The 20,499-nt window shown below is 47.5% G+C and overlaps 1 protein-coding gene and 1 long non-coding RNA gene across 3 annotated transcripts; one reads left to right on the top strand and one right to left on the bottom strand.

The window, feature by feature from the left end:
- Window positions 1-869: 869 nt before the first annotated feature.
- Window positions 870-19,338, top strand: LOC147369549 (protein diaphanous homolog 1-like). 2 transcript variants are annotated; one of them, XM_086412098.1, is made up of 11 exons: window positions 870-2,349; window positions 6,376-6,470; window positions 6,794-6,895; window positions 7,110-7,349; window positions 7,467-7,596; window positions 8,317-8,442; window positions 9,040-9,203; window positions 9,531-9,666; window positions 11,535-11,621; window positions 15,810-15,853; window positions 17,423-19,338. In XM_086412098.1, exons 1-11 carry the CDS (start codon window positions 2,205-2,207, stop codon window positions 17,459-17,461), a joined length of 1,308 nt encoding a protein of 435 aa, XP_086268224.1. In that variant the 5' UTR covers window positions 870-2,204; the 3' UTR covers window positions 17,462-19,338. The 2 variants fall into 2 exon arrangements, with proteins under 2 accessions (XP_086268224.1, XP_086268223.1); XM_086412097.1 differs by lacking the exon at window positions 15,810-15,853.
- Window positions 9,116-16,200, bottom strand: LOC147369550 (uncharacterized). The gene is made up of 6 exons (XR_015167547.1): window positions 15,234-16,200; window positions 14,413-14,527; window positions 11,512-11,923; window positions 11,221-11,331; window positions 10,112-10,308; window positions 9,116-9,250 (listed from the first exon to the last, which is right to left on the bottom strand). It is a non-coding gene; the product is annotated as an uncharacterized LOC147369550 (long non-coding RNA).
- Window positions 19,339-20,499: the final 1,161 nt, after the last annotated feature.

The raw sequence follows: 20,499 nt of genomic DNA, 5'->3' as shown, positions 1-20,499 counted from the left end.
ATTTTGGTGAAACTGGAAGTTGGTATGCTTGTCTTTTATCTGTCATCTTTACTAAATTGTTCATTAGCAGTTCTTCATTACTTCTAGTACTTGTCTTGAATTCTACATATAGTTGTATTTTATTTTTATCTTATCACCAAGCAACACAAGTCTATTTTTCTATTTTTCAACATCAGCAGTGATCTCTGTCTTTCATTTTACTGTATAAATGAGAGATTTACTTGCAGTTTGCCGCTCTGCTTCTAAGTTTTTATGATACAGTCTGGGTGTTTTAAGTCTAAATTTTTATCTGACTACCTCTGATTTTCATTTTTATATGATCTGTCTTTAGATCCTCTCTGACTTCACTCCAGCTCTCCCCCTCATTCCATCCACTCCACCAGTAATGAGGTTTTTGTTTTTCTTCTTTCCATCAGGCTTTTGCATTTGTTGTTCCTGCTGCCTGAATTGCTTTGGTTTCTCACCTTATAAAAGGTTTTTACTGTCATGTGACATTCTCACTAAAACCTTCCCTGGTCACCCCACTCAAGTTATAATTCATCCCCTCATCTAAACCCCCAATTCTCTTCCCTACTTGGTTTTCTTTTCATAGCACTTATGACCACTATGTACTGTTTTATCTATTAGCTGATTTATTGTCTGTTTCTCTTTGTTAGAATATAAGTTCCATGAAGGCAGGAGTTTTTCTGTATTTTGTTGTATTCCTGGTGCCCGGAACAGAGCCTGGCACATATGGGTACTCAATAAGTCTTTATTTAAATAACTAATCTTCATCTATTTAGCATTTTCCTTCTTCAGTTAGAAGTATCAGGCCAAAGGATGTGTTTTTTATTAATAGTTCTTTGTATCATTTGCCATATAACTTTCTTTTCATTTGTTTTCTTTCTTATTTATTTATACCAGGTAATACTTTTCAATGGTTTAAAACTCAAATAGTATAATAGGGTTTGTGTTGAATAGTATTCCTCCCATGTCCATACTCAAGCACCCTGCTCTTCTCCTCAGAAGCAATTCGCTTGGTCACTTTCTTGATACTCCTTACCAAGATAGTCTCATACAGCTTTCTGAAAAGTTGACAAAATATTTTACAACTGTCTGCCCAGTCCTATTTTCCTTTCTACCTGCTCCTCAGTCCTTCTCAGCGGGCAGTGTACATCATTTTTGAGAGAATGTTACTAGCTAGCTGTCGTGCCAAGTGCTGAGGGAGTGATACAGCGAAGGATTATTTTGCCCATGCTCTTGAAGTTCAAAATCCAAATGGGGTGGGAAGGTATGCACACTTAAAAAGAAACACAGGATTTAAAAAGATCAAGATGATACATGTGAAATATCATGAACATTGAATTATTAATCGTTGAATGAAATCTAAATAACAAATACCAGGAAAATTAGCTCTTCAATGCAGAGAGTGACTCCATTATCAGGGAAGAATACATTGGCTTTGGATAATCTGAGAAGAGTGTAAAAGGAGTATACAGTATACCTTCTGTGTGTGTACGAACATGATACTGAAGATCTTACTAGCAATATGTTTTTACGCTGTATTTTCAGAGAAGAATAACAAAGTCTTTCTCTTGTGAAGGAGAGACTATGTTTGCTTATAACAAAGTCAGTGAGAGGACTTGCTGTAAAGATGTATCAGGTACAGTGGGGATTCAGGGAGAAATCATAACCATTTGGGGAAATCAAGAAAATGTTTATAGGGAATTCATGATCAAGATAGGTCTTGAAAGAGAAGTAATAATAGCACAAAAGGATAACGCTAGTGGAAGACTCTAGTACAGGGACTGGCAAACCATAACTCTTAAGTGGACCACTTGTTTTTGTAAATAAAATTTCATTGGAGACATAGTCGTGCCCATTGGTTTATGTATAGTCTCTGACAGCTTTCCTGCTGTAGTGGCAGAGTTGAGCTGTTGAAATAGACCACAATAGTCTGCAAAGCCTAAAATGCTTACTATTTGGTCTTCTACAGAAAGAATGTTTGCTGTTCCCTACAAGTAGATAGACTCTGGGTGAGAAAGTATTATTAACTATTAAAGAAATGAAAATGGCATATTTATTTCGGCTAGAGAGGGAAGTCACTAATAGAAGATTGGGTGGTTAAAGAGGAGGTTAGCTTTGAGGAACTTTAGTAGGAAGACCATTACGGATAGAGAAGTGAAGGCCTCTCTAGAATGGGACAGTAGTTCCTTTTGGGATAGATGTGGCCTGTCCTTAATCATACTTTTCTAATCTTTCCCTCACTAGCCAAGAAGGATCAGGAAGGTGGAGAAGAAAAGAAATCTCTGCAAAAGAAAAAAGTGAAAGAGTTAAAGGTGTTGGATTCCAAGACAGCCCAGAATCTCTGTGAGTAACTGCGATCCCAGCAATTTGAAATGTGAAGGAGTTCTTCTGAGAGCCTAATTCTGGTGGATCCAGGGTCCCTTGATATGAAACTTAATAATTCTTGCTGTATACTTGGCATTGCATAGTAAATATCTGATATCTACTCCCTTCAATAGTACCACATGGTTGTTAGTATCTAGTTTTATGGTAAGAAAATAAAGGCAATAGGACTGTAAGGAATTTGCCTCGCCACATAGCGAATAAGAGACCGGTCCGAGAGTTAAGCCTCAGGTTTTATTTCAGAGCCCTAAGTATTTCCATTGCATCCATAGAAAATCTAACAAAAATTTTCTACCCATCGCATATTTCCTTCTTTCTCATTTTCTTTTAAGTATTTCCTTTATAGGTGGGTACTGGCATGACTTCAGTTAAATGTAAAATAACTTTGTGGTTAGAACAAATAATGTAAATCCTGTGCTTCTCAGAGTAGGATCAGTAGCTTCAAAGACTTCTGTTCTGAACTTTATCCTTATACTTATAACTCTGTTTGCTGGCAAATTTCAGATCAAAACTCCTCTGCAGAGTTGTTATAGGTTGTATTTAATGATCAGGATGAATGTTCATTTTTTTGTTCACTCTAACTGTCGATCTCCTGACTTTATGTTGAGTAATAAAGATTTAAATATTCGTTCAACAAATATTTGAGGGTCTCCCAGCTTTCAGGCTCTATTAGGCACATACTAGGCACGTGTTCAGAGATGAAAGGGTATGGATTCCATAAAAGCCACTCACAGTGGGGTGACGTGGCTATTGCCCCCATTTTACCAAGTGAGAAAACTAAAGTTCAGATGTTACGACTTAGCCAAGATCACACAGTTAACTTCTGGGTATGTGTCCTCGTTAAGTCAGTAATATAATGAGAATAGTAAGCTTTTACATCATTCTTGACTATATAATATTAGATCATTGACAACAAATATCACTAAGTAGTGTCTGTAGGTAAGTCTTTTTATGGGAACTAAAGTGATGTGAGGCATAATAGTTGCTCTTCTCAAGATTATCTCTAGCAACGTAAAAATGAGTGATTTTTATTTTAGAAAATGATAAAAGACTGTGGGTAGTACATTGTTATTTCCAGTTGAATGATATCAATATGGAAAACAAAATTTAGGAAGAGAATTGAGTTTAGGATGGTCTAGGAAGTATTGTTTAGTGATTCAGTGATTATTAAATGCCTTTTCTATGGCGGGGAGGCAAAACCGAATAAGGTCATCCTCATGAGCCATATGCCTGGTGGAGATGAAAAAGTAAATATGATAATAGCACAGTTTGGTGAGTGCTGTGATGGAGGTGTGCGTGGATGATTATTAGAGCGCTGGGCAAGGTCTGGACCAAGTGGGAGGAGTGCTGGAGGGAGCTCAGCCTCGAGGTCATTCTAAGTGGGTTAAAACTTAACAGCAGACTAAAGGAAGGGTGAGAGCTGGCTTGTCTCATTTCAGGCATAGGGATCAGCGTGTGTGAAGGCACAGAGGCATGAGGTAACATTGTCCCAGTTCAGGAAGTGCAGTAGTTGAGAGCAGCTGAGTAAAGGCCATTTGTGGGGGAGTGGTGGTTGAAGAAGTTTTCAAGAAGTAGGCTAGATGATACAGACGTCTTGATAGGCTTAGGCTAAGAGGTATGTATTTTGACCTGAAAACTGTGGAAGTTATTGGAGGGATTTTAATTTAAAAAAGTGAGAGATACAGCCCTCTGTAATTTTGGGGAGGACTACTTCAGCAGTGATTTTTGAGGCTGGATTGCTAGGAGATGGGGAGACGGGAAGATGTGTTATGTTATTGCTTTTAACTAGATGAGAGGTGATCAGGGCTGAAACTGAAGTTGTAAGAATGGATATGAAGGCAGAAGATACCAAGAAGAGAGAATTAATGGAACTTAGTGATTGATAGAGAGGAGAAAGATGTTTTCTTGGGTTAAGATCCCTCTATAGAGAGTGGAACCCTTTATGGAAGTAGAATCTGCTCCTGCTGGATTTTCCTGTCTTTTGTGGGGGAAGTGGTGGACGTGAATGAGAGGCTTAATGGTGGTGGGTAGAAATGATTGATTTAATTTTAGGACAGAATTTAAGATTCCTGTGGGACTCTCCAGGAGTGTATTAGGCATTTGGGTATATCAGGTGGAAGGTCTGACTGGAGATATGAATTTAGGAGGATAGCCTATGAGTCAGAGTTAAAACCATTAATTTACTTTTAAGGTTATTAACATTGAGGAGACAAGTAACAAAAAGGGGAGTCCTCAAAAAAACTGGAAAGGAGCAGCAAGGAAAATAGTCTGACACAGTCCTAAAAGTGGGAGTAGCGGTCGAATAAAATCAGGATCTGGCATTAGGAAAGGCAGTGACCTGGGCAGGAATCATTTCAGTATAGCATCAGTGGTACGAACAGAACTCTGGACTCCATTTGTATTTAAGTCCTGGCTCCAGTCCTTAGTAGCAGTGTGACCTTGGACAGGTAGGTTAAGTTCTTAAGTATTAGTTTCCTTTTCTGTCAAATGCGGCTAATAATACAAACTTACACATTATTATAAATAGGGTTAAATGAGATCATATGTGTAGATTATGTTTATGATACTAGGTCTTACATGGAATATGCACTCAACAAATGATTGTCATTTTTCCAGACTTTGTGGGGACAGAAGAGTTAATGAGAATGTGGAAGAGAGAATAGACTGGTGTTTTTAGTTTCTTTTTTTGTTTGAGATAGAAAAGGTTTGATTATGTGTATAGTTGTCCCTGATATCTGTGGGGTTCCAGGACCTCCAGCGATACCACAGTCCACAAGTACTCAAGTCCTTTATATAAAACGGTGTGGAACAGTCTGCCCTCTGTATCCATGGATGTGGAAGGCTGTCTGTATATGCTGAAGGAAGAGGCCCTTAGGGCCACCTGTGCTGTTGAAACGTGAGAAAAGGCTGGGTGCATGGATATAGTTCTGCTAAACTTAGAGAAGTGTCAGTGTACATTTTCTTCTAGATGATTCCAAAATAGTCCTTACTCAAGCCTTTCCTAGTTCCAGCTTTTCTGGTTCCAGCTGAGAGCCCCAGTGCTCATAAGAGAAAGCTTAGCAAGTAATTTGACCAGTACCTTCAATTTTCCACATTAAAAAGAAGCAAGATCTTTTTAGAACAAATAAGGAAGTGGTGGGACATTTGGGAGAACAGGGTCATTTTTTATGGAGGAGCTGGCAAGAGATCATGGACTGGGGACACGCAGAGGGTTCCTGGCCACCATCAGGGCCACTTCATAGAATCTGATCTGTGGTGTCCATCAGCCCAGGTGTAAGGGAAGAAGATGAGATGGCTGGGTTAACCAGGGACTGGAAGGAGGAGAAACCAGAGAGTAAGAATTGTAGTAGTAATAGGGCGGGAGTGAAAGGGCACACCACAGGGTCTGGGTTAAACAGAGAAAGCCAGCTAGAACTGAGACATTCAGAGAAAATGGAATGGTCGTCTCTATCATGAGAGAGTGTGTGCATGCAAGAGCACGCCGATGAGGTTGAAGAGTCAATTTGGGAACTAGTAAGTGAGAGCTGGAAGGATGAGAAGTGTTTGTTAGGGTGTGGGATATAGCAGTTTAAAAATCAGAGCATTTCAAGGCAGTGGCAGCTCTGAGGATAGAGTCAGGGAATGAGGAACTAAAATAGAATGGGATGAATGTTTTTGATGTATATAGATAGATCAAAGATTTCCTGTGTGAGCAAAGACAAGGAGTCAGTCACAGTGTTTGTAGAATGTGGTGCTTGGAACAGTGTGGCTGGTGTGTGAGTGATACAAATGTGGGGGTTCGCACAGGGGAAAACTGGGAGGTGGGAGCCTGAAACACGGCTCAGAAACCTGGATATTAACTATACAGGCAGTGAGGAGCTGGTGGAGGCTTCTGATCGTGACTTCAAGAGTATTCCTAGGAAAATTGTCCAACGTAGGTTTGTAGGATGGGCTGGAAGGTGGAAGAGACTGAGAAAAACATGTCTTTTGTATCTCATTTCCTGGCAGCAATCTTTTTGGGTTCCTTCCGCATGCCTTATCATGAGATTAAGAATGTCATCTTGGAGGTGAATGAGGCTGTTCTCACTGAGTCCATGATCCAGGTAAGGAGCAGGCTCTTCCTGGCGCTGGCTCTCTGCATCACTCAGCACCAGTCTGTCTCCTCTCTGCTTAGACCATGAGGACTCTCTTAAATATCATTGACTTAAAGAATGCTAGCTTTGGATAAGCTTCCATCCCTCTGGTAATCAGGTTATTTCTGGTATATTTTTCAAAAGTCCTGCCGTCTCACTGGATGCCTCCCCAACCACCTGACCCCAGCCCATGTTTCTTTCTTAGTGGTCCTCAGGCAGAGTGAGGGCCTGACAGGGGGCTCCCATTGTTGGCTCACCCCGCTCTAACTGAGACAATCCCTTCTCTCTTTCAGAACCTCATTAAGCAGATGCCAGAGCCAGAGCAGTTAAAAATGCTTTCTGAACTGAAGGACGAATATGATGATTTGGCTGAGTCAGAGCAGTTTGGTGTGGTGGTGAGTGGGGCCTCTGGCTCAGGCTCTTCTCTGACTCCCTCTTCCACAAGAGCATCGGGACACTTGCTTCCAGCCTCTTGTCCATTTTGAACCCATCTTTCTTTCTCCTCCCTACGCTGTAACTCAGATCCTGCTATAGGAGGCGTAGGCCTGTATCCTTTCCTTCCTCTTCTCTCTCTCTGCTGGCTGTAGTGGACTCCTTGTCTCTCCGCAGATGGGTGCAGTACCCCGCCTGCGGCCTCGCCTCAACGCCATCCTCTTCAAGCTGCAGTTCGGGGAGCAGGTGGAGAACATCAAGCCCGAGATCGTCTCGGTGACTGCCGCGTGTGAGGAGGTGCGAAAGAGCGAGAACTTCTCTAGCCTCCTGGAGATAACCTTGCTTGTCGGAAACTATATGAATGCTGGCTCCAGGAATGCTGGTGCTTTTGGCTTCAACATCAGCTTCCTTTGTAAGGTGAGCGGGACAATGGAAGGGAGGCCGTGGCCTCCAGGAGCCCAGTATGGCAGACTGCTGTTGGTCTAGGTGGCCTTGGGTGTCAGGACTCACCCTCTTCCCCTTTTCCCCTCCAAGCTTCGAGACACCAAGTCCACAGATCAGAAGATGACATTGTTGCACTTCTTGGCTGAGTTGTGTGAGAATGATCATCCCGAGGTCCTGAAGTTCCCAGACGAGCTTGCCCACGTGGAGAAAGCCAGCCGAGGTGAGGCAGATTGGGATGAAGCTAGAAGGGGGTTCCAAGCCCCAGAAATCTCTGCTCAGGGCAGGGAAAGAATCAATCTAGATTTTAGATCATTTTCAGTTTAGACAGTTGTAAGGAGGAATGGGAGGATGCTGGTGTGGTGTCTAAGCCACAGGGAGGGGTATGGGGCAGAAGAGGAAGTAGGAGAGCTCCATGTGTGCGAACGGGAAGCACTCTTCCCCTTTAGGAAAACATCAGACACCAGGAAGCAACTGGAGGAAAGAAAGGTAGGTGTTTGTCGTTTAAGTCAACAGCTTTTCTTATTCAGAAAGCATAGACTGGAATAACAAAAACCAGGCCTCGCCATTCTGGGACTAGGCAAAGAAAAAGCAGCATTTCGTAGAAATGGGAACAGATTTCTGCCCTCCCTTTGTATTTCTGTTTATGTCTCCTTCCTCTCAAACCCTGTTCTCTAAAATAAATGAGAACAAGATCCTGAGGGATTTCATAGATTGTTGTTAAATTAAATGAAGCCTCTCTTCTCTTCTTAGTATTATGAAGGTTGGAGGTTTAATCATCAAGTAATTTTAGTTTCACTGGAAAAATGTGTGAAACAATTGGAGAGTACATAAGAGAACTAAAATAATTAAGTACAGACCATAGCTGTGCCCTGAAGGACAGAGTAGGGTCTTGAGGCTGGAGGTAGTGAGCTCTTGCTGTCTGTTTCTGTGTCTACTTTAGTTTCTGCTGAAAACTTGCAAAAGAACCTAGATCAGATGAAGAAACAGATTTCCGACGTGGAACGTGATATTCAGAATTTCCCAGCTGCCACAGATGAGAAAGACAAGTTTGTTGAAAAAATGACCATATCCTTTCTTGAAAGGAGAGAGTTGCCACCTAGGAAAAGAAAACTTCCCATGGAGGGAGACAGGATAAACTGACGGCATACAATTCTTCCTCTTCAGAAAATGTGTTTCGCTAAGAACAGAGTTATTGAAAGCACTCTCATTGTTGTGTTTTGCATCAAGCCTTGCAGATAAAGTCTAAGTCTGCTTTGAGACCTTGCTCCCCGCCCCATCATACACACACAACATATCCCCTCCCCGCCCCTTCCCAAAGATGACTACTGCCACTGGACTTCTGATTTGCAATCTGATGAATTTATTTTCATGAAAACTGCATTGTATTGCCTTAGCATTTAATATGTTTTGGCCCCGTTTCCACAGCAGTAGATGCAGAACAGTCTCTTTTTTGACTTGCCAGCCCCTGTTCTGTAGGAATACCATAGTCAATGGTGTACTATTTCCCTGTTTGGATGTTTCAATTGCTTCTGGGTTTTGCTAATATGAACAGTGCTGTGCTACGCATCCATGTGTACAGATAGCAGTACGCACATGTGAGTGTTCGCAGGGCTGGAGAAGCTGGTCTGCTTCCTGGTGTTGGTCCTTGACTTGCTGCTGCACAGCTTTGTGAAGGATGCGCAGGAACAGTACAACAAGCTGCGGATGATGCATTCCAACATGGAGGCGCTCTACAAGGAGCTGGGCGAGTACTTCCTCTTTGACCCCAAGAAGTTGTCTGTGGAAGAATTCTTCATGGATCTGCACAACTTTAAGAATATGTTTGTGGTAAGCAGGGATGGCCTTCCTTGGTGGCTCAGTGGTAAAGAATCTGCCTGCCAAGCAGGAGACAAGAGTTCAATCCCTGGGTCGGGAAGATCCCCTGCAGAAGGGAATGGCAACCCACTCTAGTATTCTTGTGTGGGAAGTCCCATGGACAGAAGAGCCTGACCAGCCTACAGTCCATGGGGTTGGAAGAGTCGGACACAGGGAGGCCTGCGAAGTGGTGCTTCTGTCCATCTTTCTCACTTTCCACTGGGTTCATGTTGGTTGGTGGTGGGTGTGCACATGTGTGAGTGCCTTCGTGCCCATGTGTTCACTCCCCTCTCCCCCTAGCAAGCTGTCAAGGAGAACCAGAAGCGGCGGGAGACAGAGGAGAAGATGCGGCGAGCAAAGCTGGCCAAGGAGAAAGCAGAGAAGGAGCGGTTGGAGAAGCAGCAGAAGAGAGAGCAACTCATAGACATGAATGCTGGTGAGAAGCGAAGGGCCGATGGGCTGAGACAGGATCAGTTGGAAGGCTGCTCTGTCTAGAATCTAGAGGCCAGAGCACAGCTCATGTCTGAGCACAGCTCCTGGCAGATGCTGCTGGCAGCCTTCTGCCTCCACGGTCCTGACGCTGGACTTTAACCGTGGCTCTGAACACACACGCTCCAGTGCTCCACTCTGTCTTTTCCCTCCTTTGCTGTCCTGCACTATGTCTCGTCTCTGCAGTGACTTAGTGTTGCTGTAATATGTATACTTGCCTTCTGCTTGTCCAAAAATTTCCCTGTCCGGTTTTCATACCCTCTACAACATCTTGTGCTCTTTCCCTCAGATTGTGTTCCTGGCCCTGCTCCTGTCTTTTAATGGTTTGTCTTCCCTTTCTGCTTATTTCGCCAAATGTTGTGTCCCCAGGACCTTCGCACGGTTGTACCCACCTATCAGACTGTAAATGGACTGCACTTCTGCAAAGGGGGCAGGGGAGCTGGCCACCTTCTTCTTTCTTCAGTGGACTTTGTATTTCACTCTCAGAAGCATGTCTTTGTTGAAACATATGGCCTCAATTACTGGCCCTCTGTTTCCTGTTTCTGCTGCTTTCCTGCTGCCGACTCCCTGCGCTCTCTGGCTGCTCTCTCTGTGGGCAGCGGAAATTCAGCATCCATTACATGGCCCTGAGCTGATGCCACCCTTCTTGACCCCGAGGGGCTACGAGCCATCTAAGTAAAGAGGTTCTCCGGGCTGCTGGGTCTGGCAAGAATCAGCGCTGCGCTGAGCACAAGGGGTGAGGGGCTCTAGCATTTTTGCTCGCAGGGACTTGACTTTGGCCACTCCTGTTGTGGTATGATTAGGGACCTGAAGCACCCTGCATTTCTATTTTTTCTTTATATTTTTTTGGGAAGCAGTTCCCCTGCCCTTACTCCAGTTGTATGTAAGCCACAAACTTTGCTCTAATAATAAACAAGCCCACGTGAGGTATATCCTTCACCTTTCCCCCCTTCTCCCCAAGCCTCTAGAGTTTGTGCCTAGTTATTGTTTAGGGTGTAATAGGGAAAGGTGGAGTCCAGCTGATTTGTGGGATGAAGGCTGCACACATCATCAGTCAGCACAGGGGACCCTGCCCTGGACCACGTCCCCAGGGCAAATAAATGAGGTTGGAATGTAGGTCAGCTGCACTGGTGGCATTCAGCCAGCAGGTGGCGCTGGGAGCAGTGAGTCCAGCTTTACAGCTGGCAGCCTGCTGGCTCCTAGGGATTTCAGTTTAAGATTTCACCACCCTTAGCTGTTGCCATGGAAACAGAGCCGAGCTGGAATAAGGATTCTACATTAACTCTTTGTATTCCAACCAGCAGCTCCTCTTAGATTCTGAGCTGACTTCAGGAAGATGCAGCCACTGGGGGCAGTACTTAAGTGAAATGCACTCTTGAGAGGTGGTCTCTCCTCAGCCCTGCTCTGAAACTGACACCAGGCTTTCCATGAGGGGTTTATGTAGGATAAAGAGAGTGACCTAGTTCCTTATTAACTTCATAATCCCAGCCTCTGTACTCACCCCAGTCTTAGAGTCGGGCAGTTCTCTGTGCTGGTTTTGATGGGGATGGGAAGGGCGGTGGCACTGCAGGAACATTATCCAGGGTCTGCAGTGGCTGGTAGCCAGTGAAACCTAATGTTTTAACCATTTGCAAACAGACACAAGTAAACATGGACTGTGAAACCTGAGATTGAGCCCGCTGTGTGCTGAGCCCCCAGAAACTGTGGACAAGGGCAAGCTATACATACAGCGGAAATGCATTTTTTTGTGTGGGGCTCAACCCATGGATGCTGCTCAGGCTGAAAAGCTTACATCTCCATCTTTGTTCACGACAGAGGGTGATGAGACAGGTGTGATGGACAGTCTTCTGGAAGCCCTGCAGTCAGGCGCAGCATTCCGACGGAAGAGAGGACCCCGTCAGGGTAAGTCAGCAAATGGAGCCCAGCCTGGGTGCTGAAGGAAGGCGGTGAAGCCTCTCTGCTCCTGCTCATTTTAGGCTAAGAGCAGGTGATGATGTTCTGAGGGTTTATAAACTTCCCCACAATGTCCCTGCATGTAGAGTGGATTATCCAGTCCTCTTCTAATTGTTAGAAAGGACTGACGTGGAGAACTAGGATTTGCGGGACTGACAACATACTGCATTTGGTTTTTCTTACATTTCTCTTCATTCTTGAGGCAGAAATGTAGGCTAAGCATTGTGCAAGACACAGATATGGGTAGGCATCTGGGTAACAAAAAATTGATGTAAATTCAAAACCATACATTAGATATAGGAATACAAGGAAAATAAGCGTCCTTACTCTCAGTTTCACAAACAGAAGACACAGAGGGTAATAGTTCAGAATCCTATAGAGAGAAGGCTGGGTGTCATTCTCTCCAGATGTGTTAAATAAGGGTGTGGAGGAGCATCTTGACCGAAGCTCATGCCGTGTCTGAGAACCTCCTTTTCCCGAGGGCTAGTCAGCCTGTACCGCTCTCACTGTCCCTGTTTACCGCCCCCCTCACCTGCCTTTCAGAAGATTTAAGTGGATTACGTTGAGCCAGAGCCTCTAAGAAGAATTACGGGGATAGGACAAATGATCCAGGCATTAGTGTGGGGAAGGATCAACAGATAAATCGCCTTTGAGGAAGTGTATAGTGGGCAGAGACTGTTCCAGAAGAACGTAGGTCCAGAGCTCCTCCTCACAACCTGCACTGCACAGTCTGGTGAAGGCCCTTTAGGACTGGGAATGTGGGCTTCCTTCCTAGGTTGAAGGGTGGGCATTACAGAAAAGGCGGCCTTAAGCTTTGTTCCCTATTCCCTGGCCGATGCGTTCTGTAGGCCTGTGTGATAGGAACTTCACTTCGAGGCTGTTGTACAGGTTGTGCGGTTTGCTTTGGCCACTGCTGAGCTATTAACAGTGACATCTGTAGGCCGATGGCACCTGCCTTAGCCTGTTAAGAGGACCTTACAATCCAGGGCATGGAGTGTGCTCGCCCCACACAGTGCCCTGGCCCAAACACTGGATCACTATGAGAATGCCTGCCTGTTTCTGCCAATATGCTGAATACCCGGAGGGAAATTCCCTACTGAGGGCCCTTCCGTATGACTTCAAAACCTTCCCAAACAGAAGAATGTCTAGTTAGAACTCTGTTTGCTGGCATCCTCTGCGTACAGCCTCTCTAGAGGAGGAGAGGTGAGTATGGTGGGTTTAGATCTTCGGAGATATACGTTTGGTCTTCTAGATCTGGGTGTGGTAGAGTGTGAACTAGTAGTATTTTTTGCGTTTAGTCTTTAGAGAGTCTTGTGACATTGTTTCCTCCCCACCATATAACGTGATGTGGCCTGACATTAAGTGTTTCCAGATAAACAAAAACACACCACCTCTCCCTGTTTTCCTCCATCCTGTTAGCTAACTGCCAGCCTTCATCAGACTTGAGGTGGGGAATTCCCTTTTCATTTTCTTCCAGTGGAACTGAACCAGAATCCCAGATGCTTCCTGAACACAGGGAACCAGACATCAATGGCTTCCCTCTCCTGGGGATGCCCCATTGCCCACTTCTTCCCAGGTGGGAAACCAGGACTTACAGGCCGAAGCAGCAGGGATTTTGGTAAAACCTAACCTGTCAGCAGAAGACCTGAATTAGTCAAAGTACTGTTTCCCAGTGCAAAAAGGAGGAGGAGGAGACTTAGGTGAAAATGACAACTACATGCTTTTAGAATTGGCTCCATCCTTATCTTTCTGGGCTCTGGGGTCACTAAACACACTGGACATATCTGGGAGAAGCTCTCAGGGGAAACATTTCCTGTTACTCTGATAAGCCCTGTAGACATTGGTACATTCACTTCCGAGTAAGTGGCTTGGAGCCATGAAACAGAAGGCCAGGCAGCACAGTCGAGCACCGAGAGCACAGGTCTAGACGGGGTCAGAAGACCCAATGTCAGATCTAACTGATGCTGTCTAGATTACTCGAGACAAGTTTCTGGGACTCAGTTTCTTCATGTCTAAGAGGAGAGTTGGGTTAAGAGGAGAAAAGAAAGGTTGGACACAGAAGGCCACACTGTAAAACTGTAAAGGCTTTGGTGACTGGGGGTTTCCCTGAGTGGCTACTGGACATAGTTGATTCACCCTTTGCTTGGCTGTCTCTGACTACTGCTGCCGACTGGCTGCCCTGAGCCAGAAAACCAGAGTGCTGTCACACAGGTCTGCCTCACAGCCCTCTTCAATCCCAGAGAGGCAGCTGTCCATAGTCAAAGACACTAGCTTCTGCCCTCGGATTTAAAGGAATGTTTTAAAAAATCTTCTGGTCTCTGGAGACCCGAGGGAGTGACCAGTGTACAAAGACCCATTGAGGAGCTGGAAGAGGAGAGTGACTATCAGGGCTGGTTCATTAAAAGTGACATGTAAACTGCTGTGATCTGCAGGGCGTGGGAGAACAATGCTGTGAGTGTCAGGGGGAAGAATCCATGTGATTGTATTACAGCAGATATTTCAGGCTGTCTGAGTCAGCTTCTGGTTTTAGTGACTCAACTTTATCTCCATGTCTGAACTGTGGCTTCTTATATACAGGCCATCTGCTCACTGGGATAAAAGTGAAGGGAAGAAAGAAATTCATCTCCGTCTGCCTTTCCTTCCCCCTGCCACTTCCCAGCTTCCTGCTAAGCTCCCCCTACACGGATAGAACCTTAGAGTTGGGACTAGCTCTAAAGATCTCCAGTGTTTAGCAGCTCACCTTCTCTTAGGTAACAGGGCTTGAAATCCAGGTAAGGTCTTGCCAAGATCTGCTGGTAGAGCCAGAACTGGAGCCTGCTTTTATGAATCCAGGTCCAGGACTCTTTCCACAAGGCCTGTGTGAGGAGCAGGAAATGATGGTGAGCCCTCTGTGTGGGCCAGAAATACTCTTACACTCTCCTTCTGCCAAGGAGAGCCTGGATGTGGTGAAATCGGTTCAGGGAAATTTCCAATGTCCACATGTCTAGAGAACTTAAGAGTGTTTCCTCTACCACCACTTATATCTCCCTCCACTTGTGTATTAATAAAAATAGGACAGGAATTAGTGCTTCAGACAGGGCTGAGCTCTTCAGGGGCGACGACTGCGCACCTGCCCCAGTTTCCTCTTCCCCTAAGGAAGCTCGTTAACAAGAGTGCTTCCTCCAGAGTAGCAGTTCCTAGCCTGTGTTTTATAAATACCTTTTTCTAATTCATCTATGCCTGATTTTGCTGGTGTTTTTATCTGGCTCAGCCCTAACGTGTAGGGATCTGGCCTAAGAGAGCTTTGACCAGTGTCTCAAGGTTAGGGCTCCCTGGTCCCATAGAAGCAAAATATGCTTCTGCAGCTACTTTTCAATAGTCTCAACAAGTACGCAAGTTAGGGAAAGGCTCGGAGGGCATCTGCTGGAGGGTCAAGCTGCGGCCCTGAAGCTGGGGTGGCGGCCAGGATTCCTTGATCCTGTTCCCAGTTCCCACAGGAGTTTTCTTGTTCTGACCTTAGGCCACATCAGGTATCCCCACTTTCTAGGCTTAAAAGGGAAATTTTGGTCTTTCCCAACTTACCCTCCACTCCATTTTTATGAATCTGTAATGCATCAGCAGCTTTTTTAATCTAGAAGAATATAGAGACATGCTTGACTAGGTACAAACTGGTATCTTCTGAGTTGAGAGAAAGAAACCCAAGAGAGAAACAGCTAAAGATACTTCCCACTTGAATTCTGACTTTGCCCATGTTGTCCAAGATGAATGCTCCTGTAGTTCCTTTTCCCTGGGTCCAGAGTCAGGAAGTAGTATTTTAACATGTACTTAGCCCTTGAGTCACATACAAACAAATATAATTGGAATATTTTCTCAAGTGCTGGTGACTGAATTCGAAGAATCAGCCACCACCTTTCCGGACATGAGAAGTAGGGTCCTAGAGGAGGGAGTATTTCAAAAAAGAGCAAAAACCAAGCAGGTGTGAAGCAGATTTTGCTGGAGATAGACGACCATCCTGGTTGCACTCCCATGGGCCCCTTCCCTCCCTGCTCAGTCCCTGAGGCAGCATCACAAGGGATGTGAAATCCTGTGGTCTCCGCCGCATGCCTTCCCCCTGTGCCTGCCAGCCAGGCTCTTCACTGGTCTTTCTCCTCTTATTAGACAATCCCAGTCCCTGGGAGGAGGAGGAGGAGATCTATAAATTGGTAACCTGTGGGCATGCCGTGTGCTCCCTCTTACCTGTGTGTAGACTTGGTCACGCTTCTGCAGAGGCCGACAGCCCTGGGGAAAGCCTGGGCCCCCTGACCCTGTTTGGCTTCCGTCCCACCTCAAGCTTTTTGCTGGTCCCAAGAAGGCAGGGTGGACGCTTGCTTCACTGGCTCTTCAGGACCTCTTCCTGCTCACACCCGCTGCTGCCCTGTCCTGCACTCGAGAGTGTGGCCTTCTGTCCTCTGTCTGCTTCTTCAAGGTTTAGGCGCTGCTTTCTCCACCCAGCTTCCTGTGACCCAGAGCTGGGTTTTTTGTTATTTTAATTGATGTATCAATCACATTCCTAAAATGCACCCCTTTAAAGTATACAGCTGTGGTTTCAGTATACTCACAAGGTTGTACAGCCATCACCACTAATTCCAGAACATTTCATCACCCCCAAAAAAGACCCCATGCCCATTAGCAGTCACACCCCCTTTAACACCTCCCCCAGGCCCTTGCAACCACACATCTACTGTCTCTGGATTTGCCCATTCTAGACATTTCATAGAATGGGAATTACAGCATCTGTGGCCTTTGTCTCTGGCTTCTCTGACCCCAGGCAGGCTGCTCTTTGTGCCCCGCAGTCTCTCTGGGCCACTCTGAGGCCAAGCGGCAGACAGCTGGAGACAGGCTCGGTCCCAAGGATCGGCTTTCTGCTTGAGGATACAGGACCAGGAACGTGGAGTCTATGAATTAATGAGTGTCTGGGACAACTCCCAGCAGTTAGGACAGGAACTCGTGGAGGGACTGGTTCTTCTCTTCCTATTTAGGGTGGCCACTGAAGCTTCACTAGCCCTTAGCCTGTCAGGCTGAGGCCTCTGTAGGGTTCCTTCTGGCCTCCCCAACATACCTTCCCTCACCCTTCTCCCTTCACACACCCACACACACTGCACACCTGCCCTTGGCCTTTGGATCACCACTGCTGCCCTTGAAGAGCTGGACAAGAGCTCGCTGCGTGGGCATGGCCCAAGCCGGAGGGTTGAACACAGGTGGGGTGGCCTCATGTGTGACAGTGCACGGCTGCTGCTCCTCTCTGCAGGAGCCCCTCTGGCCGCCACACAGCCTTCCCTGCCCTGGGCTGGCTGACAGTGATTTTGGCCTAGGAGCTTCCATGAGGACTGCCAAGAAAACAAAATACTACTATTGTTTACTAAGCTTGAGTCTGTTTACATCCAATGACTCTCCAATGAGAAAACAGATTTTGAGTACTTATCGCTCTCCCTGCTGATACTTGAGCCCCGCTCTGTCTGCAGAGCTGTATTTACACTCTTGTACTGCTTGTCACAAGGAATGTGAGAGCCAGACTTGCTCTCCTGCTTGCACCATGCTCTGCCCCTACTCCTGCCCCCACAAAGGTATCTTCCATGTGTTCTTGGCTCTCTCCCCGTCCTGTACAAGAAGGGCCTCTGAACTGACCTGGCCAATGCGTGTGCATGGCTTCTGGCCGAGTATCTGCCGTAGAGATGGAGAGGGATTGGAAACTGGCCTTCTGTGGACAGGATGGCTTGTGTCTTCTCTTGCAGGTGTCAGGAAGGCAGCGTGTGCAGCCACATCTCAGCTAGTCTCAGAGCTGACCAAGGAGGATGCCATGACCTGTGTTCCTGCCAAGATGCCTAAGAAGAGTGAGGAAGTCCCCACCATCCTCGAGGAGACCACAGAGTTGCTCGGCCGTGCAAGCTAAGCCAGGTCCTGGGGCCACGGCAGCTCCTCGGTGGAGCCCCCGACTGTCCCGCCTGCAGCATGTGCCTGAAGGGTCGCGGAGGTGTTCCTCTGCGGTGGCCGCTCCCATCACCCTGACCCCACCTTACTCTCCGGCATGCTGCTCTCTGCCCATCGCACACAGCTTCAGCTGCCTGGAAGCCAGAAGTGTGGGGGGCCCAAGCCCAACCGGGGCAGTCCTGGCTCGTTACCAAAGCAGGCTCCGTGTTTGCTGCCTTAACCCCAAGTGTCTCCACTGTTCTCCGGGGCCTCATCTCAGACAAGGCCCACCTGCTCTCTCAGCCCCTGCCTCTCTAGTGGGCTTTGCCTAGGTCAGTTGTGCTGGGTTTGTGCTTTTCTGTTGTGTGTTCTCTGGTCCTGAGAGCAGCATGGGCTTAGGAACCTCTGGGCTCCATCCCCCAGCTCTGCTCTGCCTGCCCCGGCTCCTGTTGTCTATTATTGGTGGGGAGGCACTGGGAGGTGCTTCCAAGGAAGTGGGGAGCAGATCCCCCTCCCACCCCACCATTTGAGAAAGACCTCCCCAAACAAGGAGGATCTGCCTAGGCCAGGGCCTGGGGGCGGGCAGGCAGGCAGGGCAGGGTGGGGCGGAGCCGCCCCCAGCCTGCTGCCGTGCTGTGCACCTGCCCTGGCCTCTCTCAACCCTCCCCCGTACCAGCCCCCAGCGGCTGAGCCACGGGCCCTCCTCACGCCCTCCCCAGAGCTTTGGTCTCATCTGAAAGTGTGGGCTGTCCTGTGACCATCCCCACACCTTACCCTCTGTCTCCAAGGAAAGGGGAGGTGGAGCCTCCTGGTTGAGAAATTGTTTTGCAAATGGATCTATTTTTATATGAATTTTTTTTTTAAAGAAAAATAAGCCTTCCTCCTTTCACCTCCATAATATAAGAGGCTTTGATGGCAGGTTCCAGAGTCCCTGGGATTTCTCACCACAAGCCTCAATTCTGAGCAAGGCCCTGGACCTCCATTCAGCCCTGAAGCCTCTGGGCCCTCAAGGCCAGTGCAGACTCTCACCCCCAACATCTGACTTGGGGGCCAGAGGCGGCTCTTCTCTGGTTGAGCTGGACCAGGCCTAAGCGTAATAGGAGCTCTCAAACAACAAAGAGTTTTTATAAATTTAATATATTTATCAAGCCAAATGTGCAGATGCTAACTGGACGCTCTGGAGAAGTGGGCCCAGGGACGCCCCACCCTGTTCTCTCTTCAGCAGTGGGAAGGCCACATATTTCGGTGGCCACAGCCACAGGAAGCTCAGATTCTCTGGCTAAAGGTAACACTTTGCCCTCCTGTGCTCCTCTTAGCTTCCCGCCACCCCCAGGTAGGGGGCGAGAATGGCACTGGAAAGGCCTGGCCCTCAAGTAGAGTTCTTAGAGCAAGGGGAGCTTAGGAGACCTCAGGCGCCCCCAGGGAGGCCTTGAGGCTGGGCAGAAGGGTTCTGGTTGCTAGAGCCTGTGTGCAAAGGGGCGCCAGCAGCCCCCCTGAGCTAGTGCTGGGAGGACTATGGTGGGGGTGGGGGGCCTGCTACTCCCCTCAGTCCTCTCCTCCCTGCTGACATCTGGGGCTTTGACCCTTTCTTTTTTAATCTACTTTTGCTAAGATGCATTTAATAATAATAATAAAGGGACAAAATGCAAACCTGTTTCCCTCGCCTCTTGGGCTTCTGGGATGTCATCACCTCCAGTTTGTTGGGTTTGTCTCCAACTGTTAATAAAGCATTGAAACAGTACTGCCTTACAGCTTCCTTGTGAATTTCTGCACTCTTCACTGTCATCCAGGCTCCTCCCCGGTTGTCCTGCCTCAAGCCTGTGACTGACTTGACAAATCATCAGAAGGGTGGCGGCACCTTTGAGTGCTGGATGGGTGCAGGGCTGGCTGCCTCTGTAAGGGAGTGGGGCCCCAGTTCAGCCCCTGCCCTTCTGCATTGCTGCCTGTTAGCTCAGAACCCTTTTCTGGGACTCCACCCCCACCTCCCCATGACTCCAGACCTCACCTGCAGTTTCCTGGCAGTACCTAGGCCTCTCTTGCTAAGGGAAGCCTGTGACTGCCATTCTCCCACATTCCCCTCCCTGTGGACACACTTGGTGGCCACAGACCACCTTCCCGGCTAGGGCTTACCCTGGGGTGGGAACCTGAGCCTGCCCAGTAGAGGTCAAAAGACAGACGTCTTGATACTCAGACTTGTTTGAGCACGCAGTGGCCTGCACAAAGAAACCTTACAGACCAGACCAGGATAGACAAGGTGGGGCTTGGAGAGGACAGGAGGCCATTTGGGCAGCTCTGGAACTAAAAGCCTCATTAGGTAGCCCTGCAGCCTGGGCAGCTCTCTCTCCAGGATGTCTGGGGATGTGGAGGTGGGCTCCCTGCGTCCTTCCTCCCTACCCCCGGGGGCCATGCGTTTCTGGCTTAGGCCGCACAGGCACACGCACCAATGAGGGGACCAACCACAGCTGCTCACACGCTCTGCTCTGCCAGTCTCCTGCCGCACCTGGAATACAACCAGGGCGACACCCCGCCCTCTGCAGCCTGGCTCTCAGAAACAACACCCTGCTTGCATCTCAGGCCGCGCACACCACCCTTCCTCCCCCGCAAGAAGGCCGCCCCCAGAAGCTTATGTGGAAGGCTCGGTTTCCATGACAACAGACTTCAGGCGCTGGCAGACGCTTGACCCGCTCCAGGAGTACACAGGATGTCCAGAGACAGCCACCCCCACCCTGCCGCTGGGCATGCCCTCACCCTCACCGACCCGGCCTGATAACCCTAGTGGGTCTTTCTATCCTTCCGCGCCTTCTGGCCTTTCCTCCCACTCTGTTGCCTGCAGCTTTGGCAGCAGCAACCTCCAATCCATCTTTCCTTGGAGGCGGCGGGAGGTGGGCTAGGCCAGTAGTAA

The sequence above is a fragment of the Bos grunniens genome, chromosome 7, assembly GCF_055505025.1.
Source record: "Bos grunniens cultivar Pamir isolate PY7600 chromosome 7, Bosgru_T2T1.0, whole genome shotgun sequence".
Lineage (NCBI taxonomy): Eukaryota > Metazoa > Chordata > Mammalia > Artiodactyla > Bovidae > Bos > Bos grunniens.
This window is presented reverse-complemented; position numbering and strand designations above follow the sequence as displayed.